The following is a 26819-nucleotide window of genomic DNA, read 5'->3' as shown; positions in this document are numbered from 1 at the left end:
GAGCGTGCAGCAAAATCCCAGGTTGCAGCCTTGACAGTCAGTAGCAACAATCAATGCAGGGACACCCCAGTTGCCAGCTTCTCAGTTCCAGCCGAACTCCGCTCAGGGCAGGAATTGAGGGGGCAGGTGGTAAAGGTGGCTTCATGCCTCCAGTGAGCCTCCCTATATTTTGAGACCAGCCAAAAGCCTGTCTGACCCCCAGTGTGAGTTAGAGCAGCCTCAGTAGCTGCTCTAGCTTACACTCTGCTCCCCACAGCCCCGAGGCTAGACCGCACTAGCGTACAGCGGTTACCCTGGCTCTCGGCCATCAATGGAAGGGGCGGAGAGCCACGGACAATCCAGCCCAGAGGGTATGGATAGCACAGTCACCCTCTCCCTGCGGCTACCCTTTGCTGGAAGAGCTCAGTTTCCCCATACCCTCGAGCACATATACTCTAACAGTTCCCTGGCCAGCACATGTCAAATGCAGGCTCCTCCTCTCCCTCCACAGTCAGGATAACAGGCCAGAAGTCAATCAGAGACACTCACGGTGTTGGGCATGTGCATTTCCGGGTTAATATAGCCCAAAACATCATCCAGACGCATGATGTCATCAATGACCTCGTCTATCTGGAAGAGAAAGTTGCATTCTGACAAAGCACACGGCTGGAGATGCAGGGTCACTGGGCAAAAACAAGACAGCTGAGGGTTTCCTCAGTTCCATGGTTTCATTTTTGATGCTATGAGCTGCCTTGTCCATGAAATGCGCTACATCTAGCTAAATATTTATATCCTATGTCCCACCGTGCCTCCTGCTGGGAAATCCCAGCTCTCCGCTCTGCTCCTTATAGCGCCTCCTGCTGAGAGAAGCCAGGACTGGAGAGATCCTGATCACATGCCACTTTTAAATCCTTCACTTCCTCTCCCCTATTCCATCCTGCTGCTCTATAAAGCCAAGCAATTTCCTTACCTCCCTCTCCGGGTTGGAGCTGATGTTGAGCATGGCCATGGGGCTGTTGGGAGCGCTGTTGCCAGCTGAAGAGGACATGACATGGCCGGGCCGGACGCCCGGGGAGGCAGCCGGGGGAGGCTTTGGAGAGTGCCGGACGGGGCTGATGTGAGAAGCAAACTTATTCCCGTAGGTTTCAGAGATATACTCCTGGACCTTCTTGTCCCGTGACTTCTGCAGATGATACGTGGTGGGGTTCTCCAGGTACGACTGAACCTAAAAATCCACACAACCCCCAGGCAGGGAAAAACTATTAGAGCTCTCAACACGACCAAGACTCCCTCCCCGCCCCCTCCCCCCGCCTCCCAAGGAGAGAAGAAAACAAACTAATCTGTACTGTACCTTTAAGACCTCTCCCGGCACGGACGGCGCGGACTGGAATTGGACTGGAGTGTTGATGGCAGGCGTGGGGGCCAGCGGCATCTGCTGCTGCATGTAATGCATCACCGCTTGCTGCTGCAGCCGCTCCCTCTGCTCCTCCTGCTGCGCTTGCTCCCGCATAAGCTGCATCCGCAGGCCGATGCGCGATGCCATGGCGCTCGCGTGGGGCGGGTCACAGCTTCTCCTGAGAGACATGGGATGGGTTGGACCATAGCAAAGGCTGCAACAGGATTAAGTCAAGCCCGAGGGCCCTGGCTCTAATGGCAGCACTGTTGGGGAGTGCCCGCCACCTCGCTATCTCAACATGCTTCATGTGGGGAGGGTCAGTAACGTTATCCCCATTTTACAGATGGGGAAATGGAGGCACAGGGTGGCAAAGGGGCTTGCCCGTGGCCACACAGAGTATTTTCTCTGTATGACAGCTGCATCCATAGCCAAGTGACCTCTACCACCAGTGGCCTCCCAGCCAATATCAGGGCCCCAGCATGCCGTAAGGATGGCAAGACCAGTCCTACCAAGGCAGCACCAGCCTGTGATTATTTCCTGGGCGATCACTCTGAAAAGCATGATATAAGGGTTAACTATGAGGCGATTAGGTGCTGTACGTACATGTAATGAAGTCCCTGCCCGGAAGAGCTTACAATCGAAATACAGGAGGCAAAGAAAGGATTATTATCCCTGCTTTATACCTGGGGAACTGCAGCACAGAAAGGCTGAGTGACCTGCAGCCAGCCTGTGGTCGTGCAAAGAACTGAAGTGTGGGAAGTCAGTTCTCTAACCAGTAAGTCAAACTGCCTCCCCGAGTCAGGGAAAGACCCTCTGAATCCCAGTCAACACCGAGCAGAACAGGGCTTTGATCTTTGGGCCCCACCACAAAAACAGCCACAGCAATAAACCAACCCCCAAAAGAAAGGATACACAAAAAAGCCATCAACTGTTTCCCATGACAGCTTCAAAGACTTCATCTTTCCACCTTCAGCCACTGATCTGGAATGACCCACTGCAGGCACTCGGAAAAAATAATCATCCCTAGCTCTTATCTGGCACTTTTCATCGGGAGAGCTCAAAGCACTTTATAAAGGAGGTCACTGAACAGATGGGAAAACCGAGGCACTGGGCAAGGATGAGACTTTGCCCAAACTCACCCAGCAGGCCAGTGGTAGAGTTGGAAATAGAACCAAGTCTCCTGAGTCCTCGCCCAGTCCTCTAACCACTAGGCCATGCTGCACACTCCCCATTCATTGAGCCAAACCCCTTTCCCAGGCATGCTGCCATATCAAGGGACTAAAGGCACAACCCTCTGTTAGGGAAGGGGGCAAGATGAGTTTCCAGTGATTCAGGCCTGATGTTCTCCACCCCACAGACCTCAGTAGGCCATCTTCTGCTGAGGGACTGGAAATTCAGCCAAGATTTTCAAAAATAGGGGGTCTAAAATGGGGTGCCCTGGTCGATGTTTTGGCACCTAGATAAGCAAGGCCTGATTTTCAGAAATGCCAGGTACCAGAAGGTCCTGTGGGTATAGCAGTTGCACACAGCCATGTATCTAATTGGAGCCAAGGAGCCTCAGTTCAGGCCCCTCCATTTCTTTTCAATCTTCGCCTTCGTCTCTCTGGTCCTGCTGTGCCTGGACTAGCTGCTGTCCCTGCTCTGGGAGAGGAAATGATTCAGGTCTGGACCCTGCCTGTACTCGGATGCCAGGCTCTTTCATGACAAACTTGCTCTGCCTTGCTGTCAAACCAGGGCCAGTTGGCAGAAGGAGAGAGAGCTCCTAAATCAGTGCCAGAACCCGATAAGAGGGAGAGAAAGCAGGTGGGTGAGGAAAACCAGCAATGCATGGAATCTGTGCAGTGAGGCGAATCCAGACCCCAGCGCTCACTGACCTTTATGTGCTGGTTTCTCCTGGAAGCTGGAAATCGATGCCCTGGATTGAGGCACTTCCCAGCTCTGAGACAAGGGACCAGTCAGGGTTCCAGACATTCTGCCACCCACCCAGACCCAAGACTGCCTCTTATTTCCATGGAGAGCTTCCAGGTGATGTCTCTATTGCTACAAGAGAAACCCAAGGGCCAGGAACCCAGCTGTGGACAGAGATGGGAGCACAAAGGGAAAGACAAGAGAATAGGCCAGATAGAGAAGAAAGAGGGTAATAGCCAGTTAGTTATTCCTGGATTTCAAGGGAAATCCCACTGATGTGCTGCTGGTGGGAGCCAAAAGAAAGATCTGTGAAGAGAAAGAACATGTTAAAAAAAAAAAAGAGACAGCCAGAGAGAGAAAGAGGAAGAAAGAAAAGAGCCTTGCACAGGAAGTGGAATGACACGGTTTAACTGTCTCTTAACTTACCTAGCATGACCCACACCCAGTCTCCCTTGTCCCCTAAACCTATAGGTGCTCCCCATAGCCTGGTGGTGGGGAGACTGTCAGGAGTCATTAAACCCAAAGCCAGAGTGAAACCTTAACTCTCGAACAATGCAAACAATGCCCCTTCTGTCCCACGAGCCTGCATACAAGAGTCTGGAGGCGAGAGAAGCAGCACGAGGTGACGGAGAGCGACGCAGCCAGACACAGACAGGGCTCTTGTTTGTCCATACAAAGGGGATGGGAGCCCATTCAGGTGCAGTGAAGCAGCGCTAAAGAAGCCTGCAGAGACGAGGGGGCTCCAGAGGAAGCCGCCCTACCTGGGACATACCGTTTCTAAAGTACTGAGTGTTACGGACTCATCCATCCTGCGAGGCAGGTACAGCTCAGTGTCATGATGCCCCTTTTTACAGATGGGGACAGGGAGTCAGTGCGAATAGAACCCAGGAGTCCTGACTTGTGACCATCTGCTCTATCCTCTGGACAAGTGTTGCCCAAATGATGGGTCGCAGGAAGGTTCTAAGTGGGTCACCACATCTAGGGCCACATTAACCCATCACGGGTCCTTTGCCTAAGCAAACACACACTTCCCCTGGCCCGAGACAGAAGGGAGTTCCTGCAGGGGTGGGGTGAGCCCACCATGAGCCCAGAGCTGGGCCCAGCCCTGCGGGATAGGAGCTGCTTGGTCAGTACAGGCAAGGCTCACGGGGGTTAGGGTTGCAGTGCCGGGGCAGAGGGTGCATATACATAATGGTGGGTCGCAAAAATAAATAAGACAAAATGCAGTTGGCGATTCACCTTAGGAAAAGGTTTGGGAACCACCCGCCCATGCAGACTGTGGAACTGAACCCAGGGGTCTTGGCTCCCGGTCCACTACTCTAATTGCTAGCTCATACTGGGATAGCCCATCATCCGTAACTTGGGGAAGATGGCAGGTGGTTCAAAGCAGAATTTTTTCTCCAGACTGCTGTGTCTGAAGACATGTGGGGGGGAAGGAGAGATATTCGAGATGAAGAAGGCAGGAGGTACACAATTGAGCAGCAGGAGCAGTGAATCTGGCAATGCAGGGAAGGGATGTTTCCTTGTATATTTAGGGAACTGAGAGTGATCAGGGGGACCGGGTTACCTTTCCCACTCAGTCAAGACATGCCACTCCCATGAATTGTGACACTACAAAGTGTCCTACAGAGGTCAATCCAGAGCAGAAAAGTGCAGCAGGGGGAAAGGACTTGTCTAACTCCCATCCCGCACAGTCCTGTTAGCGATTCACTTCTGACCCTTGGCCTCTCTCTCTCTTCTCCAAGGTTTGCACACTCAGACACCTGGGAACCCATGATGTTGATAAACAAGGAAGCAAGAGGAAGGATGATCTTGTGTTTAAGGCACAGGCCTCAGAACCAAGACTCCTGAGCTCCATCCGTGGCTTTCGGACCATGAGCAAGTCCCCTAAGTTCTCTGCGTCTCAGTCTCCCTGTTTGCAAAGCGAGGCTATTGTTACCTATCTGATGTGGAAGGTGTGGGGTACATGGAGACACTGTCTGAACAGATGTATTGTTTTTAAATACCATACCTTTACTCCCCAATACATACACACACGCACACACAGACACAAACCAGTCAACAGCTCTGGATAATAATCCAGTCTAGAGGCCCAGACAATGACTTACATTTACTGAGTGTTTTTTTCATTCAGAAAGGTCCCAAAGCATTTTAATATTCTAGTGGGTGGGATCACCTCAAAACTGGGCTCAGGATGGAAACTGCCTCATCCCTTTCACTACAGGGTTGCTGCTGTATTAGCAATCAATTCTCACACCACTAAAATGCAGTCACCTCTGAGGCAAAATACAGGGTGCTGTTTAAGTATGCCCAATAACAGCACTGCATTTGGGAGAAAATGGGTCCAGTGAAAACTGCAAAGAGTATTCGTGGAGGCAGGAGGCAATTAGCTCAAAGGGAATTTGTCCAGGAGACCTGCACTAACATCACAACACTTGCAAAAAGAGCCATACACGCCCCGGGGGCGATAGGGCACTGGACTACAAATCAAGAGACAGTGGGACATTCTCAGCGACGTCAAGGCCCTTCTGTGCTACTCTGCCAGCATAGAGGGGCTTTACGTGTGTGGAAAGGGCCCCTGAGAAAAGACACTGCACGCCCAAGTGTGAGTTAGTGAAAGGGGCTCCATATGGTGGACGCTGCTCCCAGCCCCTGGCATGGGGGTCAGAGGCATGGGCCGAGTGTACTGTGCTATAATTATTCTTTGCTTCCCGTGGTCTGTATGGGACTGGGCAGATCCGTGCACGGTTCCAGAATCCAGGCAGCGCAGAAGTGGCTTAAACCCCCCTTCCCTCCAGCATGAAAATGGAGTAACTGAGAATCAAGTTCTAGGGCCTGGGCCTGGCACAGCCACTGACTTATGGTGTGACCTCAGCCAGGCAAGTCACAGCCCCACTTCGTGCCTCAGTGTCTCCCACTGGTAAAATAGGAACAATGATACTGACCCACTGTTATAAGAAACCCGAGATCTATGGGGGAAGAGAGAGATGCATCATCATCATCATCTATCCTTGGCTCTTATATGGCCCTCAGCGGGGCAGTATCTAAGCACCTCAGAATCTTTTTTTTAAAGCATTTCTCCTCACAACCCTCCGTGAGGCAGGGCAGTGCAGATGGGTAAACTGAAGCACAGAGATGCTAGGTGACTTGCCCAAACTCTCACAGGAGTTTCCTGTGGCAGAGGAGAAAACAGAACCAAGGTCTCCCAAGTCCCGGTTCAGTACCCTAACCACTGGGCCATCCTCCCTCTCTCATGACCTACAGGTGGGCAGGGCCTGAGTCTTACATATCAGGCAAAAGACACAGTCCAAGAGTTTCAGAAGCGCAATGGCTCTCAACCTTTCCATACTACTATAATCATTTCAGAAGTCTGCTTGGTCTTGCCTACCCCCAAGTTTCACCCCACTTAAAAATTACGTGCTTACAAAATCAGACATAAAAATACAAAAAGGGTCACAGCACGCTAGTGCTGAAAAATTACTTATTCTTATTTTTGCCATGTAGTTATAAAACAAATCGACTGGAATATAAATATTGTACTTACATTGCAGTGTATAGTATACAGAGCAGTATAAACAAGTCATTGTCTGTAGGAAATTTTAGCTTGTACTGACTTCACTAGTGCTTTTTATGTAGCCTGTTGTAAAACCAGGCAAATATCTAGATGAATTGGTGTACCCCCTGGAAGATCTCTGCCTACCTCTGGTTGAGAACCAGCACTAGAGCTTTGGGGGGGCCCAACTTGAGACCTCTTAAAGGGGCCTGATTATCAGACAGCGCTGAACTCCCTCTGCCCCTTTACGGTGTCTCTAACTAGGCATCCAAAAGCACAACTCAGTTTGAAAAATCGAGGCCAAGGTCCACAGGGAAAAAAAATCGCACCAGCTAGTAGCTTATTTGGTCTTTTTTCCATTCATTCCAGGGCACAACCTGTACCAGCTTGATACCAATTTTTAAAGAGGGAACAAAGAACAATGAGGGTAAAGACCCTCTTTGTAAGTTAACTCACATCCTCTACCAAAAGGAATGAGGAAATATTTAAAGGGGAAACATAGAAGCCAAACAACCCGGGTTTACTTAGGAATAAATGTAGCCAGACAAATCTGAAGGGTTTTTCCTATTTAAACAAAATACATAACGTTAGACAGAAGAGATGTGGTGGATACAATATATCTGGATTTCAATGAGGCATCTGATGCACAGTGCCATGCGATATCCTAAGGGGGAAATTAAATCAAGCTGGCTTGGACAGAAATACGATTACATGGATCAAAAGCTGGCTATTGAACGGCAAGAGGAAGGTAATTAATTATACGTGGTGGCTCATCTCACTGGGAGGGGGAGTGGTGAGAGGTGCCCATGGGGTCCCACTGGGAGGGGTATTAAGTGTCATTTTGGTTAGATGACTTTTGCAAACTTGCTAGAAGACACAGCAGAGGACATGGTGAAATGTGTAAGATGATGCTAAGCCTTGAGGCGAAGGAGAGTCAAGGGAAGTGCAGAAATAAACGCCACAGGGATGGAGAGATGATAGAGTGGCCTGGAACTAATAAAATGAGGCTGACTGTGGACACGTCCCAGCTAATGCAAGTGACGAGTAATAATCATAAACATCAAGTGTCCAGTGAGAGGAAAAGCCTTGTAAAGCAGCAATGACAACAAATCGTATGTGCCCATATTGGAGGCACCCAAAAGCACTTTGTAAACGGTCTTGAAATTGCTTCTCTATTAAACAGCAGCTGTTTAAAAGCCACTCCGCAACTCTACACAGCCAGGAGACCAAGTGAAAATGAAACCCTGAACTGGAGGAGCACATTTCATGAATATACCCGGGGCACGCTTTGGCAGTGAAGTGGTTAATAATCCCTTCCACTGAGGACAGGGTGGCTTGGGGAGGCTGAGTGGAGAACAGCTGTGCAGGTGAGGGATTTCAAATCCAGCCCTTGTGAAGCTGCTTGCTCAACTTTGTGATGAGAGTAGGCCTCGGTCCATTTCCTTGCAAACCGGTATCCGCAGCACAGAACCCACCAGCACTCGCTAGCAGCAACCAGGCCAAGGACTGCCTGGACCAGAGAGGCCCAACTCCCTTCTCACATGCACAGGTGGCCCCCTTGTGTCAGGGAATAGGAGGAGTTAGAGCTGCCATTGGAGGCTCTGAATTTGCATCCCCAGCTCATGTCCAAGGCCAGCAGGGGCTGGAAGTGCCCAAAGAGGGGGAAGCTGTAGGGACAAACCTAGAGATGAGCAGGATGGGAGAGGGAGGAGTAGGAAATGAAAGCACAGAACGGCTCTCAGCCTAGGGCATTGAGTAAGCTCTGCTTCCGCTCCAGGATGAGTCTGCCTCTCTCTGCCGAAACAGAGGCCCGGTCCTACAGGATGCCGGTAGCCCACTCTGGGCCCTTCAGAGTCAGAACAGGCTATCTGCTGGGGAGGAGGGGGTCATGTGATGTGCGCCGAGCCATGACCACCCATCTCAAATTACAACACAGGCTTGTCCCTGACAGTCACTGTAAACCAGAACCTGCTTCCCTTCCTGCCCCAGGCAGAGGCTGTATGTCGCTGCAGCCCAAAGTCCACACTCCCGCGGGAGCAGATCCAGGCAGTGCAGACAGAATGATGGCATCAGTCCCCATGCCCAGCAACGTGGCCATCCATCCAGTCCAGACCCTGCTTTCAGCGACGCTGATGTAAATGTGGAATAGCTGCGCTGACTTCAGTGGAGTTACTCCAGATTCATGGCATCGCAACAGAGCACAATGCGGCCCCTCTCCATCCACGGTCTCACACGGCCCCTTCGTCGCCATAGTATCAGAGCCCCCAGCAACGTTTGCCTCCTCACACTGCCACGTGATGCCCAAGGGAGCCGCTCTTCCTGACTCCAGGTTTCTGGTCAGGTTTGCATTTCTCCCTCCTTGCTGAAGCAACCAAGAGATGAAAGAGAGAGAGGACAAGGGGGGGGGGGGGGAATGAACTCTGTCAGGTGCCGAGTGCCTTTACATCCCTTTGGGGGGCTGATGGTACTCAGTGCCTTTCAGGATCCAGCTTGGGATTGCCATGAAAGCATCTGAAATATCGGCAGATCAAAGACAACTGGAAGCACTGGGGAGTCTACACAGAAACATGCACGGACACAGGCGACCAATGCACAGATGAGCAGGTAGCACGGCGGTTACCTCACACCACTGTAAAATATGCTAGGGGACAGGAAAACCATCCATTGCGTATCTTGACTGAGAACCTTATTTACATGCTGGAATAGCCCGGAGTCAGCCATCAATGCCTAGCAGTCGGTGTAGTTGGGCCAGGGCTGACCCCTATGCTTAGGCAAGTCGTGCCTTGAACGATGTTGATAAGAATGCTGTAGCTTGGCATGACTGGATTGCATACGCCAAGTAAATAAACAGAGTTTAAGCCCAGAAGAGACCACCAGATCCACCAGTCTGACCTCCTGCATATCACAGGCCATCCACCCTCCCCCCCCCAAGTGCAAGCTGGGGTTTGCATCTAGTGAGCTAACCAGGTATGGATCTTGATTAGCTCAGTGGGTGCAAACTCCTGCATATCCGTCTTGACACCTAAGAGGTCACCATCATTGTTCATTATTTCTCCGCCAGCAGCGCCTAGAGGCCCTATACTAAGGTCAGAGCTGCACTGTGCTGGGGGCTGTACTTCCGCAGAGCAAACAGGCAGCCCCAGCCCCAAAGAGCTAATAAAATGAGGCTGACTGTGGACACTTCAGAGCTTGCACTCTACATACAAGATAAGAGACAACAAGCAAGAGTCAAACAATGTTGGGGTTGGTCCTGCTTTGAGCAGGGGATTGGACTAGATGACCTACTGAGGTCTCCTCCAACCCTGATCTTCTATGATTCTATGACTGTGATCGCTGGCCACTGGTCTCTCAGTGGGGCTGTCTGTGAGCACAGAGACGGCCTAGGACAACCAAGAAATCTGCACCACACAGTGCCTCCCTCCTTCCCCTAACTGTGAACTTGCTTTACAAGAAACAGGGGGTGGCGGTGAGCAGAGAATTCTGCTATTTCCCCTTAGGAAATTCCTCAGCCAATCACCTGAAGAGAGGGAGAGGTGAGGGTGAGGGGAAAAGGGAAGCCAAAGTGAGGGCAGGCCCCTGATGCGAAATGGGGAGGGGGAAATTAGGCCTGTTTTAAAATAGCCCAGCCGGTTCTGCTTGGCTTCACCCTCGGTAATGCTCAGCAGCTTCTGCTTTCGCTCTGACTCACCCGCAGTGTGGGGGGAGGCTAACAGGTCTGACAGAAGGAGAATGAAAACCACTGGAGTCACAAGGGCCATGAAAACTGAAGGCAGCAAGCTCAGCCTGGAGAATGGCCACCACAGACTGGGCTCTCATGAACAATCCTGAACTAAGCGGGGGGAAAAGGGGGGGGTCTTTCCCAGGGTGCTGCAGGATGTGGTGATGGTGATTCACTAGGGGGCGCTCTTCCCTCCGAGAGTGAACCAAACCACTGGCCCATAGCAGTGCTTTCTTTCAGGCCAGACGCACAAGTGAGGTCCCCACGAGCTGTGGACCATTAAAGATTCTTGTGATTCTTTGCAAGATGAGAGGCATTAGCCTCAGGGTCATCCAGTAACATCCACAGCAAGTACCGTCTGGCTCCCTACATTCCTCAGAGAGAGACCTGTAAATCTGGCACAAAACCAGTCTATGTAACCTCTGCTACACCTTGCATCTTGTACCGCCCTCGATCATGAGATCTCAGCCCCTGAGGATCATGAATAGGTGCTAGGGTAATGCAACATGCGGCTAAATGGGAACGGGATCCCAGGGAAATGGAAAAGCAGGCCCCATTAGGGAACCCACTAACTTAGAACAGAAAGTCTCCTGGCAGGGACACTGCGTGCATAGAGCACCCAGCACAATGGGGTCCCGATCCTGACTGGGGACTCGGAGTGCTATCGTAATCCAAATGGTATTGGTCAGATCCTCTGATGGAGACAGTTGGCATAGTCCCATTGGCTTTGCCATTTATGCCAGCTGGGGGCCTGGCCCAGACGGATGCAGGATACAGAGATAAGAGAGAGATTAGATCTAGAGACAAATAGCCATGGACAAACTAGATCGAAGTATAGAGAGACAAGGTAGATTACAGCTCAGACCATTCTCAGGTGCCAGCTCTCACCCAGCCACCTTGCCCCATTCACTCCACCACTCCAGCCAAATTCCCCACTTCTGTAACCCCTTCCCTATCTCTATTAGCTCCACCTCTCCCTGCAGCTACCATGTGATACCAGAGGGCAGAGCCCATGCCCATCTCATTGACTGGCTCCTACCCCGGAGCAGGAAACAAGTGACTCGCAGAGGTGCAGGCCCCTGGCAAGGCGGAGAGAAAAAGGGCCCTTCCTCGTGCAAGGTCTCACCTGCACTACCGTAACCGCATCCTAGTCTAAATCCAGATTAAACCTGGACAAGGGCCAGGGGGAGGGCCCATCCCGGTTAGACAGGGCCTGACATGACTCTAAGCAAATGCGCCTCCCAACCAAGCCAAGTCCCCAACAGAAAGGCACCACTTGGCTGCTCTGTCTCGGGCAGGAGCCCCCAGGCCCGTCCTCGGGGCTGGTAAGGTGCATCAGCAGTCAGCCAGCAAGGCAGCCCTGCCAATGGGATTGGGTTTCCTTCCAGCCCTGCGACCGGAGCACCTGTTCCCACTGGCCCCACTTGGAACAGTGCCTCCTGTCAGTCACAGGGAGGTAAGGGCAGAGGACTCGCAAAACAAAAGAGGGGAATGGGGGGAGGGGGGAATGCAGGCAGGAAGGAGAGAGTGAGTGTCTAGGCAACGGAGGAGAGAAAGGAATGGAAGAAGAAAATAGAGAGAAGGGAGAGAGGGAAGGGAGGGGACAAAAGAGAACAAATGGGGAGTGGAGAAGGAAAGAAAGGAAGAGAAAAAGGAGGAAGAGAACAGAATTTCTTTGCCCTTTGCCCCAGAATCCAGGACAGGATCATCTTAAACAGAGCTCTGGACACCCACCCCAGAAGCCACCCTCCCTGCTGGAAGCTCAGGGCAGGAGGCTCCAGCAAGCTGGGCAGTTTCTCCACCACCCTGGCAAGGATCATGTTCTCAGATTACACTGGGTCTCAGTGACCCTGGGCTGGTGCTGCTGACCTGGGGCTGAGAATCGGAGAGGAAGGAACTCAGAGGGGTCAGCCTCCAGGAGTCCTGTGGCTGCCCCAGGGTGGGAGAGCTGGGGAAGCTCTAAAGGCTGTGGGCTCCAGGGGCAGAGAAGAGAGTGGAGGAGGAGAGGCAGGGACCCACCATGCTTCTGGGAGAGATGCTTTCTCCCTGCAGCAGCATCTGCCACTGCACTGCTGGAGCCCGAATGGCACAAATGGGGAGCTGCGACCAAAGCAAACAGCCCAGGTGCCTTCTATAAATCACTCGGCTCGTGCTGTGCCCCTGGATGACCCTTCCCTGGGTTCCAGGCTTCTATTTAGGAAGACATTGGATTTCATGTCAACAGTGGGGCGAGGGAGAGGCAGCCAGGGCTGGAAGGAGGTCATATGAGGGCCCCCAAGAACACTCACCCACACAGTGGTAGAGGTACCTGGGGCTGGATCAACCAGTACCACTCCCCTCCCCATTATCAGGTACCTCTGGCCCCAGGATGGGAGACCACTTTAAAGGGAGGGGAAGGCTGACAATGCTGCTTACAGGGAAACATTCTTCCTGGTGCCTTTAACTTACCACCAAACACATTCTTGGTTACACGGCAGGCACTAAGGGGTTAACACCCTATTCCTGTCCTGTTAGGGTCACTACCTGTGGGTTGGTCCTTACAGTCACTGATCTGTCCCATACTGGCAGGGCAATTCTATTACCGGACATACACCCACACCCATGCGGTCTGTGAACTTTGCTAGATAGCATGTGTTGCTATGTCTGGTCTGACCCCACGCCAGACACAGGATAACTTCCCCTTTCCCCTAGCTTCACTGCATCTCTTGCACCACGATGAATTATTATTTATTGTGGGTATTACAACAGCACCTAGGAATGGAAGAAGAAAATAGAGAGAAGGGAGAGAGTCAGGGGCCAGGAGCCCATCATGCAGGTGTACGGTCTGTGTTTCACAGAAGACCAGATCCTCAGCGGATGTAGATTCTAGTCAATCGAGCAATGCCGATTTACACCTGGTGATGAGACAGCACAAGCAGCTTTCAATAGGGGTGGGGGATTTGCATCAGATTCTGCAGATTACCTCACAGCTGTCCCAGCCAGACTGCATTCGAGCTGTTTCACAGGGCTCAGCCTCACAGGCGTCCGGTAGGTAGCCTATGCCTCAGGGAAGCATGGAGTCATGCAGAGGGCAAGCAGTAGGGACGGGAGACGGAGAGGTCTGGTCAGCTGTGGGGCTGGAATACCTGCACTGGAGTCCTGTTGGGATCTCGAAAGCTGGAGTCTTGTTCACTCACCCCTACAGACACTGTACAGCCTGCGAACGGTGACCAGAGGGTGGATCCTAAACTCAGATGGGTCCAGAGCAGCATGGGCAGTGGAGGATGACGGGAAGCAGGTGCAGAGCGGTAAGGGAGATGGAGGAGGAAAAGAGTCCTGACCAGCAGGAGTGGGCCAAATGTGCACTAGGAACTCGACACCCAGGGCCTGGTCCCTAACTACGCTGCTGAGGGCTGGTATCTTAACCCCTTGCATCAGGGTGCTAGATGTCCCTGAGCTAAAGGGCTGCTCACTCCCCTACGCAGTCTCCAATGGCATCCATGAATTTGCTCCCTGCCTGGGGGATGGAGTGGCCCACTCAGAAGCGATGCTCTGCAGTCGACGTGCTCTGCGTCCCAACCCCACTGGCTAGAGCTCAGGCTAACAAAGGCACTGTGTGTGCAGCCTTGAGCTACAAACGGGAGCCTCGCAGAGCCACAGCTGGGGGTCAAGCCAGGAATTCGACAGTGCAGAGAGCTGCTCCTCCCCGGCATGCAGGGCCTGTATCGGCCACATCGGGGTGGGGACTGGCTGATTCATACCTCACGCTAACAGAGTGCTGATCACCCACTGGGTGCCAGCCACGGACCAAGAGAGGAAGATTAGTTCCCTGCAGAATCTGGGGTATATTCCTTGCCTGAGCCAAGGTGCAGGGAGGTTGCTGTTATCACCTGTTGGGGAATTTCCACGTTGATACCATGATGGCATTTGCCCTCTGGCAGGTGGGACACTAGGAACAACACGTTGGGCCAACAGAGTTATGGCAGGAGAGAATCTTACTTATTTCTCCGATTCTCCTCACTTACCCCGATACTAATGTGATTACTCCAGATTTACACAGGGATAATTTAAAGGACAATCAGACTCAGGCCCATTGCATTTAAAATCCATTAATCCAAAAGGATCCCAGTGAGCTTAACAAGTTGATCTTTAAATTCTACATGGGGTCTCCTCACTTACCACTCGAATGCAGCTGTCTCTGGGGTGGAAGGCTGCAACTCTTAAACAGCGCACACAAGGGAAGGTTTATATAATATCTGTATGGTTCTGAATTTGGATTCAGATCCAAATTTAGCACTTTAGGACCTATTTCCAGAGTAAAGAGAAAAGAAAACACACAAAAAGCAACAGCTTGGATTTATATAGCATGGATCACAGTTGGAGATCAGCTACACTAAGGGTCAGTTTTTCTGAAGAGCTGTGCTCCCATTTAGGTAGCATAATAAATGACCATATTTTCCAAAAGACACAGCATATTTAGGTGCTAAGCCCTTTGGAAAACCTGGCCCCAATCCTGGGTGCTGAGCACTTGTAAATCTGGCCTTCAGCTCTTTGGAAAATCTAGGGTATACGGATGCTAGAAACACGACAGCAGCACAGCTGCAGCATAGATACTTACTACAGCGATGGAAGGGATTCGTCCACGGATGTAGTAAATCCACCTCTCCTAGCAACGTCCACACTGGGTTCTATGGCGGCTTAATTATATCGCACAGGGCGTGAAATTTTTCGCAGCCCTGAGCAATGTAGCTAAGCCAACCTAACTTTGTAGTGTAGACCAGCCCCTAGTCTTACTGGTTTGCAGGACCATGCCTTAAGTTTGTGAAGTGCTCTGGGATCCTTTGGGGGAAAGTTGCTGTGTAGACATAAACTACTAGACTTAATTCCAATCTCATCCATTTTATACCAGAGTAAATGAGACAATCACGCCCACTATGATTTGTGGGGAGAGGAAGTTTGTAGCATGGGAGCTCACAGCTTATTTCGGATATCCACAGTAAATTAAATTAATGGACTGAAATACAACGGCTGGTGCCAGAATGAAGAATTAAGCTTCCTTAAAAGTATCTCACTGTTATTTACTGACGCACATTTTGTTGATGGATCTTTTTCATTTTCACTGGGGTCGTAATCTTATTGTTCTCTCATTTGCACCAGTGTCCATCTGGAGTAATTCCACCAAGAACAGAACTGGTGTAACCAAGGACAGAACTGGAACCCGTCTATGATCGGTTTTATCCAGCGCACATCACCATGGGACGAAAGCCCACAGGGTCTGATTCCCCACCTGAGCTGTCACTTGCACCTGTGCAAAGTGAATACAAAGTAGGTACAAAAACGTTACCAGTGGTGAGAGTGGAAGGCTGTGCTTTGGGAGGACTTTGCACTCCTTACGCACAGGTGCAAATGACACTTGTTGTGAAAGCACCAGAGAATCAGACCCCTGGAGTCGTTTTTACTGACTGTTCACGTATCTACCAACGGACAGCAACTCCCAGTGCATCAGGGCAGTTGCTTGGCAACAAGTTGTATTTTCCAAAGTTGCACACAGCCATAGCTCAGCGACTGACCGGGTTTGTGGAGCTGCCTGTTACCAGGCACCGCTGCGCTTGCCCAGAAGCTAATTATCGCTCAGTTGGCTCAGTACGCCCCATGCCATTATAAAATATGCCCCGCAGTTATTTATACAGAAGGAATGGCAGCCTAACACTCAGCGCTACTTATGGCTCAGCTTCTCCTTCACAAAGCAAGGTGCTGCCGTTTTGATCTACCGACGCCCCCAGTCTCCTACCATCCAGATCTCCCATGCACTGGGACCCTCCTTGCCACTGAATGACTCTGAAGAAAGTCTAAGCCACAGTCAGTGGAAGCAAACAAAATAAAAATCAGGGCTAAAAATAAAGCTCGTAATGAGCCAGGTTCCAGATATAGCACATGCAAAGCACACAGGATGGCTCAGGTTACAGGCCGCCACCCTAGCCAAGGGGAACCAACTGCCAGCCTTATCGTGGTACTCAAAGGAGGCTGAAAAGGAGGTATGACAGGCACCCCTGTAGGCCTCATGCAGGGTTTCCCTGCATGGGGGTGAATTTCAAGGCTTATATGAGACTTCAGCAGTTCTTCGTGCTGGCCCCTCTGCTCTGAATTTCACTCTGTGCGCACGGCGTTCCAGACAGATGGGAGAGAAGGAGGGGATGATGCCTCTCCAAACCCAATCTACGCTTCTGGTGAGTGACTGACAGAGATGTACACAGGCAGGAACACCGTCCTGCACAGCAGAGGAGAAACTGGGCCTCACCATACAAGACACATTTAATGCACTGTAAATAATATATGCATAGAAGGACCACCGAGAAAAGCTGTAAGGCAGATGGGCCAAGCAGTCACTTGGTGACAGGGCCCCTGGATGCAATATCCTGGGCACGGCTGCCTGTCCCTGCCATGGATAATATATGTCCAGCTGCCAAGGCAGACGCTCAGCACCATTCTTTCAGTGCACAGTCTGAGTGCCCAGGGCAGAGCGGCTGCACCGTTACAAGGAGGTGAGGCTGTGTGATCTGGTATCACTGATACATCAGCTTTATAAGGAGTCTCTCTGACCTACATCCCTTGGCATCAGGCACTGGATGCTACGCAGAGGCGGACAGGATCCCCTATGGAGTAACCGATTTGCCTGGAGTGTCCCACAGTCCTAGAGCACAGGCGCGGGAACTAGGGGTGCTGTTGCACCCCCTGGCTTGAAGTGGTTTCCATCATATGCAAGGTTTACAGTTTGGTTCAATGGCTCTCAGCCCCCACACTATACAAACCTGTTCCAGCATTACAGAGCACAGGGAGCCAGAGTGCCCGCCCCACAGACTGATCCACAGCGCCATGTACAGCAGGGCAAGCTTCCTACATACTGCCCCACAAACCTGCTCTCAAAGGATCTCTAGGGAGCAGAGGGAAGCCTCTCTGCTCAGACCCCCAACCCAAGGGACTAACTGTGGTGCCTTCGACACCTTTCAGCTGAACTACAAGCCACAAAACTCATTCCACACAGGCCCACTAAACAGATATGAACTGGAGGCCAAGAAGGAGGAGGCTCAATGGCCCATTGCTAATCCCCTGAGCTACCCAGCTGTGACTGATCATGGCATTTCAGGAATGGAAAGATCAATTAGAATATTGACTCCCCAAGCAGTGGAAAGGTTGTTACTGGGAGCCAACGGGGAGTGGGGAAGGCCCAGTGGGTGGGGGGAGATCGGACCTTTGACACTCAGTTTATGCTGCTTCACTGATAAACACAAGTGTTTAGGAAAGGAAACAGAAAAAGAAAGAAATGAAAATGACTGTTTCTTTATACTACCAAAAAAAAAAAAAAAAAGCAATCTTCCTTCCTTGTTTCTCTTTTCTGAATGCCACTAAGGGAAGGAAAGGGCAGTGCCCACCAAGAGGTGGCCTGGCTCAGCTCGGCACCAAAAGCTTCACACGATTTTGGCAGAGGCCCAGGAAGCAGACCCAAGAGACATACAGACATGCCTAAAAAACAGGGGCACCCAAACTCAGCCCAACCAAGCAGCTGCTGCTACTGGCTCAGAGCCACACCCTGTTTGCAGGGCCCTAAAAAAAGCAAAGCACAGGCGATCACCACCATCCTCGAGTTTAAAACATAGGGATGGCCCATGGAGACTCCGGGGCCCAGTGACACAGGCCCCAGCTCAAGGTTTAAAAGTTGGGGGGGGGGGTCACATCACAGGCTGACGGGGTGGGAGAGGGCAATCCGAGCGTCCCTGCTCTAGGTTTGCGCCACCAGCGATGGGCGCCTGGGATCCCGGAGCCAGGAAGAGTCAAGGAGGGGGCTCCACCCACAGCGGGCACAGACGTTACTGCACCGCTGCATCTCTCAGCTGGTTATTCCAAACCGAGCTCACTGCCATGCTGCAGAGCTGTAACAAACGGGCCCTGCACCGCCTCCCAGCTGGCGCTCTCCAGCCAGCCCAGACCAAGCGCCGCAGGTGGCATGGCGCGTTCTAACCCAGGGAGGCACTCACGCTGCGCTCGTCACACGGCGAAGGCCGCACTGCACAGCAGGTGTAGGCTGGGCTCCCAGCTGCACCCCCGCACCACCCAGCGGGTGCCCAGGGGGCACTGCAGTGGTGCTGGGGTGCACCACGGGGATGGACGGGGAGCAGCAACGAGGGAGGCACGCAGACGTGGGCGTGACAAAATTGCCCCTGTTCCCTTCTGAATCGAATGCCTGCCTGTCTGGTTCAGAATGCAGAGCAGCTAAGAACCAGCAACTGAGACAGGGCGCAGAGCAGAGATGCTTACTCTGTGTTGAGATTTGCTCCGACAGGTGCCAGGCCTTTCCTGTCCTCACCCCTCCGTGACCAGTGGCTTTGGTTTGTTCTGGTTTTCCCCACTATGAAGTTGTAATGACAATATATAGCCGAAAGCTCGGACATCCAGCTTCCTCCGGACAGCTCCCCCTGCCCTCTGAACCCCAGTCCCACAATCACAGTGGTCTCTGGGGGCATCACCAAGTTGCAGAGCCTTTTCCCTCCCCATCCAGAGCTGGCTACTCTCCTACAAGGCATCCCAAGAACAGAGCCCCCTGGCACTTTAAATACAGCCCAGAACACCACACCCGCTTCCAGCCCTGCTTCCAGCATGGGAGAACCAACAAGCTCTGTCATAACATAGCCCCACAGCTGCCCTCTTCACCCGCGCCCCCCCTCCTGTCTTGCAAGGACAGCCACTTGCTTTGCTCTATCTGGTACCCACTGGGCGTGGGGACGGAGGAACGTGCAACACGCACGCTGCTCACGATTCTCATTACCTGAATGCCGAGCGTGGCTCCCCGTAGCCAGGAATAGTAGAGAGATGAGATCAGATCCTCACTAGGACGGGGACACCCAGCAGCATCCCTCCCTCACTGTCCGGGTAAATCTGTCTGACTCTTACACCGCTCCTGCATTTCCTCATTTCCCCAGGGCCCCGCTTTTAATGTAGCGCCCGGCAGCAGCGGGGGAGAGGAAGTTGCAAAAAGCCCCCGGGACTGCTTGTCTCATTCCCTTAACGTGACGAAGAAATTACTAAGCCAAGCTAAAATAAATAAATAAATAGCCCCAACGGCCACGAGGCGTCACCACATCTCCAGTCCCCCTACCGCACGGTCCGTGACCTCTCCAAGAAGATACGCACATTTCCAGCACCTCCTAACTGCTGCCCGCTAGCTGGAGGGGAGGGGAGCAGCCACCTGTGATGTGTAGGAAGGGGCAGAGCTTCTGCAGTCACACTCAGATGACCCTTGCATGGGAACAGGAGTTTGAGGGCGCATGTCTATAGTTCCTCTCTGCCAACACGTAAGGTTTCAGGAGCTCTGTTCAACCCGGGCATAGTCTTATCACGGCACTCGTAACGGCCAGGAACTATTACACTGTATTATCCAAGGATCTCTCAGTGCTTTGCAGTCATAAAATCAATTAATTAAGCTTCACAACCCAGCCCACAAGATGGGTCCTTTTCCTCCTTTTACAGATATGCAAACCAAGACATGAAGCAAAGCTATAGAAATTGCCCAAGGCCACACAAGAAGTCAGTGGCAGAGCCAAGAACAGACCCAAGGCCTGATGCCCAGTCCTCTGCTCTAACCACTAGGCCCACACACCTCCCCTAGAGGCTAAAGAGCCTTCAGTGAATAATACTCCGCCCTTCCTTTGCAACTTCTACCCACTGATATCAAAGCACTGCACAGACATTTATTAACCCAGGCATGCAACACCCATGCGTGGCAGGAATTATCAGCTACATTTTACTGACAGGGAAACTGAGGCAAAGATGTGATGTGACTTACCCAAGGCCAGGGGGAGTCTGTGGGATACCGGCCCGTACACCTGTACTTTTGGCACTAGACTTGCCCTTTGTCCAAACGGCACACAAAGCGCTTTATGAATTTGGAGTTCCCACAGCTGAAATGCAGCTGCCTCTGGGGAAGGAGAGACTTGTTTAACAGCTGCATAGCAATTCCGAGCAGCAACAGGAAGAACCGTGGCTCTAACCGAAACTGCAGGGGAGAGGGTGGAATTTTAATAGGAAGGATCCAGTCTCCCAAGTTGGAATTTGCCCAGGACTCTGAGACTAACACCTTTATTCTTGCGAAAAATGCCATGTGATCCTTATTGACCACGAGGGTCAGGGCCTTGATTTCACAGCTCACCCCAAAGATGGCACTTCTGGCAGCAGAGAAGCCTCTGATATGATGCAATCAAGTGTTGTTACTCTGGGTAGAGTAGGTCAGTGACAGGGTTAATGAAACGGAGGCTGCTGGTTTCAGCTCACATGGCAACAACCGGTAAAAAGCCATGGGACCAATTCCTCTCTCACACAGACCTTGCTTACGCTACCTTCTCGGGTAAAACTCCCCTGATTTCCCCCTACAACTCCCCCTTGCTATCACCAGCGGGGCCCTATAGTAGACACGGTGACAGCATTTTAACGCGTGCGTCACCTAGACCTGCTCTGAGCTGCCAACCAGAGTCCTGTCTACCCTTGATTGTCCTACCACCAGTGGGAGCAATGATGGGGAAGCAGTAGGGAAAGACAGCTAATATGCACACAGTCATAGCGATGCTCCCGGCAGACCTGCTGGGGAATTCAAAGGGAAACAAGGTACATTTCAGAGATGAGTGAGCTCTGCTATTTGCGTCTGCCCTTGCAAATTAATCGCATTCTAGTTCAGTGGCTGGGCATATTTGGTCAGATCCTGAGCAAGTGTAAGTCAGCATAGTTCCACTACTTTCAAGGGAGCAGTGCTTATTTACACCGGCTGAGGATCAGGACATGAGCTGGGTCCCCGGCGAGGTGGTTAGGAGCTAACGTAGAGCCAAGCCAACACCCCGAGCCAAGCCCTGCTTTGCAGCTTTCAGACTCAAAGCCACTTGCGCAAAGAGGACATTGACTGTTGCTCAGATATGCTAGAGTTTTACGCTCACCTTGCACAGGTGTCAGTGACCACACCAGGGGCCTGATTCTCCCTACACCTTGGGGAGTCATTTCTACCAGGACAGAGCAGGTGTAAATCCTTGCCACTCCCACTCAGTAGTGTTTTACGCTCCCTTTTGCACTGGAGTGACTGAGTGCACAAGGTGCTGGGATCACGGAGAATCAGATCCTAGAATTTACAGTGGCACGGCTGTCAGCTCCCAACCTGACAGGTACAATGTCTGGATTCGGGTCCAAACTGGCCCCCAAGTTCAGGGTGCCGTGACGTGGGAGGGCGTTGGCTTCGCCTCATCTCTGCTCCTAACAATCCAAGCCCCTGTCCATTCTGAACACACAAGCCTATAGGTTGTCTCTGATGTTTTGGTCTCCCTGGGCCTGGTGTTCTCCTACCCACCCACCATTTGTGATTTGCAGCATTTCCCCTGCCCCTTGGCACATCCACAGCGGACAGTGACCAGGTAATGGTGCAGGACATTCACAGCTGGCTCCCATACTCAGGAAGAGGGATGATGGCTCTTGCACTCACACAGCCAGCTGTTCCTTCCCCTTTTCCTCCAACCCCCCGCTACACTCTCAATAATATCTGCCACCGCCCAGGCTTCAATAGCAGGAGCCTCCCGCTCCCTGTGGCCATCGGTGCCTTTGGAACACTCCAGACACACAACGGTAGCTCAGACAGATGCGGCATTGACTCGAGGAGCCTCTCACTCCGAGCTGGCACTGGCGGGAACCCCCGGAGCGAGAGTCCGATTCAGAGGGGGACATCGACAAGGACTCTGTGTGAAGGCTCACACAGCTGGCTCCACTGCCCGGGGCTCCAGTACACACCCTCCCTTGTGGAGAGTCTATTTACCACCTCCCCCCTTTGTGTTTGGGGCCAGAGAGGCCCCTACGGCAGGGTTCCGGCTGCCAGTATTCCCAGGCCAGCTGAACTGAAGGGCCTATCTTTATCTTTTCACTTGTCTGTGGATTTAAATAGCTAGGAGGGCGGAAGGCCTCTGTTTATTTACCAGTTAATGCGTACAGACCTTGTCTACACACTGCTGGAGGGGGGTGCGGAGCTGAGCACCCTTCTCACCAGTACTCCTCCTAGGTCCCGTTCAAACAGATCAGAACTGGGCACGTACAACCACATGCCAGGGGCTAGCTCTCTCCCCGTGCGTATGGGGCACAGATCTCCCAGGCATCCTATGCCCCCCTCGGCTGGGGGGCCTCCTAGGGTTTAGCTGGGTGATGGCAGCAGCCCCAAAGTCGCCTGCAGGGTCAGGGAAATCAGATACACCTTATTGATTTGAAGTTGGTTTAGTGCTGGTGAAAGGCGCCAGACTGACGGTTCTGGAGAATGGAGTCCCCCGCTGTGCACACAGAGCAAGGACAGCACCAGCAGCCTCAAGGCAAGCTTCCCGCACTGGCCCCAGCCTTCCCCTGGTGGGACCCTGTGGGGCAAGAGTGAGGAGTTCAGTGTCCACAGCCCTTGCAGTCCTTGCCCCTCCTGTTAGACTGACGCAAGGGGCGACACTTCCCCCTCCCTGCCCCCAGCCACGTGATGGTGACCTATGTGACCTGGGCACCTGTCTGCTACCCAACAGACCGACTCCCACCTCGATCACGTCGAATGGCCAGACGGGAACAACTCCGGTCCCTCCTGACCCAGGTGGGATTAGAACCAGTGCCAGGCTTCGTAGCTCATCCCCAAGCCAGTTGGTTTGCCGCAACACACATCTCTCAGTGCACCTGGCAATGAAGGGGCTGATCCAGCTAATCCTGCCACCTCTCCAAAAGCCTGATCCTGACCGATTCCCAACAGCCATGCCCTGCAATTTCCAGGATCAGGCACAAAATGAGCAGAGAGAAGAGACCAAAATCTGCCGAAAGCCTCCTCGCCCAAGCCCTCTGAAACAGAAGGGTCAAAATAGATAGCACCAGAGGTATGTCCCACCCCAGGCAGGCACAAAAGGGGCACTATGAAGAAGAGGCTAGTGTCCCCGAAGGACTGGAAGTCTTGTTTTATGTGGGGGCGCATAGGGCAAACCTGAGGAGACATATCCCATGAGCCCACACTGAGATGATGGCTAGCTGCTGACGCTCGGGTTATTTACAGCCCTTGGCAGGCCTTGGGAGGCTGTATCATCAGAAAGCCATCTCTGTGGTTCAGGCAGCTTCCCGCGAGGCTATGTCTCTTCACACATTGAACACTGAAGGGAGGGCTGCCTGTGAGACACAGGAGGTGAGATTAGATGATCTAACGGTCCCTTCTGGCCTTAAACTCTAGGACTGATCCTTAGTATCTTCTCCATAGCGCCTGCCATCTTTATGGTGCTTCTCAGTCACGGGAAAGCCCTCCATAACCCCAGAAAGGCCAGGGGTTTGCACTCGCACATCGCTGGGGTCCCTCTCGCGAGCTAGTGGCATGCTGGGGAGCCAGCAGCGTAGTTTGGGCACACTAATAGTGAAAGAGACGACTGCTGGTGCACTGGAGGAGCAGCGGCGGCATATTTCTGGAATACAGGTTGTGAATTGGCAGGGTAGCCTTAGTATGCTATTTATGTACCACCAGTTCACTACTGGCTCACTAGCTGTGCACCGCAGAGGTACTAGCCGTGTACTGGCAAACCAGTTGTGCACTGGTAGTATATTACTGTTGTCCGAGCTCTGCACCACTTGCACACTCACTGTGCATTCCTGGTTCACCACCAACATATTATTATTGTCACACTCATGACATTTCATGGTGGGCACTACCGGACGGTTCAATCCAATCCCATCTAGTGCAGGCCCCAAGACTAAGCGATGTGGGCACAGTATGGGCGACACACCTATGTGGAAACAAGGCCCTGCTGCTCGCCCGTAGATGGAACAGGCACGAAACCTGCCAACCATTCACTTGGCTTTGTGAAGGGGGACGGAGACCAAGGGGGAGAGCTAATTGACGTCGTCTTTTCCAAACATCCTTGGCACCTGGCTGCGTAAGCCCGGTGGAAAACTGTGAAATTCTGCCCTCGCTACCTCACAGCTGAAGCAGGCAGGGGCGGACAGATCGATTAGGCAGATGGACGGAAGACAACCACCCACAGCCGCATGGACGGCATCCTGGGCTGGGCCCCCTTCATGTCACCGGGGACATGCAGCCTTGAAAGGGAGAAGAGGTCCTTTAATAGGCATGGCAGGCCCCCCCGGAGCCCCCCAGGAGGGGAAACCTTAGCAAATAAGGGCAGGAGGCCAATGAGAGACTGAATCACAGGGCCTGTTTTTAGCTCTGGCATCTCAGCAACGTGGACCGCTGTGTTGTTAACAGGCACTTGGGTCAGAGGCCAAATGTTTTCCCTTCCTTACTTTAAATACCACAGTCAGAAGCAGCCCAGACATTTAGCACAGTGAAAACATTACCCCTCCAGGCAGGCAGGCAGCAAAACCTGTGCAACAGCAGGACCTGGGCTGAGGGGGACACGCAAGCCCCCCATTTATCCCGGGTGCCCTTCCACTTGTGCCAGGGTTACCGGAGCATCTGTAACCATCTGAACTGGACTGGTGTTGCCAAGCACACAGTAGGATCTGGTTCTGACCCACGGTGCCAGGTACATCCATCCCCTTGGACAAACCGCCATGCCCCTGGCTGCTGTCTGTGGCAGCAGTGACAGGGTTAATAAGAGCAGCTCTCTAAACCTGCCAGTGCCCTCACCCTCATCTTAGGTGAGGGAAAGCAAATCCCGGGCAGAGAGATCAATGATCAACCACACTTCAAAGCATGGCCCCCAGCCCAGCTGGAGGTCGTGGCCTCTAAGGTACGGGTATGTGGGAGGGGGAAGGAGTATGATCAGCTTGGTCCCAGGCCTGTCCGTGGCATCTGGTCCTCCTCAAACACTGGGTGCCTTTGCACTCAGTCCCCTCACCCCTTGACTTAGAAACCTTGCAATTGCTGCAAAGGATTTTGGGTACACACTCAAGGCAAATCAGACGCAAGTTGCTGGGAGCAGGAAGGGGGTATGGAAAAGACAGACAGGGATCACCGTAGGAGATCAACCCAGCATTCTGCTCTGACTGGGGATCCGGACACCGACAGACAATGCTTCAGAGCAAAGAGAGAACTGCTCCCTAGTGCACCTGGCCCGCGGTGCGCTCACAAGGAGGGGAGGCAATCCCCCGCCAGAATTAAACATCACAAGCCAGGCAACAGGGGAGGGGGAGGGAAGGGGACAAGTGAGCAAAGCTCACTAAAACTCTGTCCTAACCAAGTCACAAGACCACACACTCTGGAGACAGCAAGAGATCAATCCTTCATTTAAGATAAATCAACTCGAGCTCAGTGACCCAGTAAACGAGGCAAAGGGAACCCAGCAACACCCAGGGACTGAGTGTTTAAAAACACTCCCACCCACCCCCATCCTTTTTACCCTTGAGCAAAGGGGCAAAGGGAAAATCAGAATGACCTTGGCCAAACCCTTGGGAAAGGCTCTCCCCACATACATGGGGGAAATGGCAGCTCTTCAGATTAATTTCAGCAAGGGCCGCACTTTCTAATGGCTACCCCTGTAGGGATGATCCCCGTACAGATCATGAGAGCTGGGGGGTGGGGGCAGCGGAACTTAAAAAAAAAGAAAAAGAAGAAGGATCATGGTCCAGTAGTTAGCACAGAAGACCAGTACTCAAGCAAAATCTGATTCTGCTCCAACTCAGACAGGTTAAAGGAGATACAGCAATGTAAACTAGAGGTAATGGGGATCAGAATCAGATCAATACACTAGTTCTGAGCTCACATTATGACTCCTTGCGCTGGGAATTACAGCTCCAGCTCAAAGTGTAGATATACCTGTAAGCTCCTGGTGATCTCAAACGAAAGGGACAAAGCATCCAGTCGTTGAAGGGACCCTGAACCCCTTCCTAAGGGAGGTGGAGCTACATGAAACCTCCATCCATCCCCCTCGTCTCCCCTCACCTTGGCTGTTTTGGAAGATGCACCGCAGTGCTGGGAAGCAGGTAGTATTTATAAACGTGCATCAGTCAGCCCCCACTGGGCCACCGGTGGATTGCATGTAATTGTACCGTGCCTGCGTCGCCCCATGAGTTCTCGGCCTCTCTGGACACAGGAGCTGCAGCTGTTGCTCAGACCCAATAATAAACAAGTCAAAGGGACAGAGTGTGATTTGACTTCCCAAATAGCCCTCACAACTGTCTCTGCTTTCACACCCGGATCTACCTTTGTCCCAGCCCCGAGCCCACTTCTCAGGCGTGTTCATTTCTGAGCTGTAAAAGTGTAAATGTGACAATGGAGAAATCAGCAACACCAGCTTTGCTGCTTCCCC

The 26819-nt window shown here is 52.3% G+C and overlaps 1 protein-coding gene across 2 annotated transcripts in view; it reads right to left on the bottom strand.

Annotated features, from left to right (window-relative positions):
• Window positions 1-26819, bottom strand: part of TFEB (transcription factor EB) — a 49223-nt gene that overhangs the window by 8324 nt on the left and 14080 nt on the right. For both annotated transcript variants that reach the window (XM_048826408.2, XM_048826409.2), the window contains exons 2-4: window positions 1331-1553; window positions 950-1204; window positions 529-609 (exon numbers count right to left, since the gene is read on the bottom strand). In XM_048826408.2, coding sequence (XP_048682365.1) covers window positions 529-609; window positions 950-1204; window positions 1331-1522 — 528 coding nt within the window. In that variant the 5' untranslated portion in view covers window positions 1523-1553. The remainder of the gene's footprint in view (window positions 1-528; window positions 610-949; window positions 1205-1330; window positions 1554-26819) is intronic.

Source organism: Caretta caretta, chromosome 21 (assembly GCF_965140235.1).
Source record: "Caretta caretta isolate rCarCar2 chromosome 21, rCarCar1.hap1, whole genome shotgun sequence".
Taxonomy (NCBI): domain Eukaryota; kingdom Metazoa; phylum Chordata; order Testudines; family Cheloniidae; genus Caretta; species Caretta caretta.
Note: the sequence above shows the minus strand (reverse complement) of the source record. Positions and strands in the feature narration are given on the sequence as shown.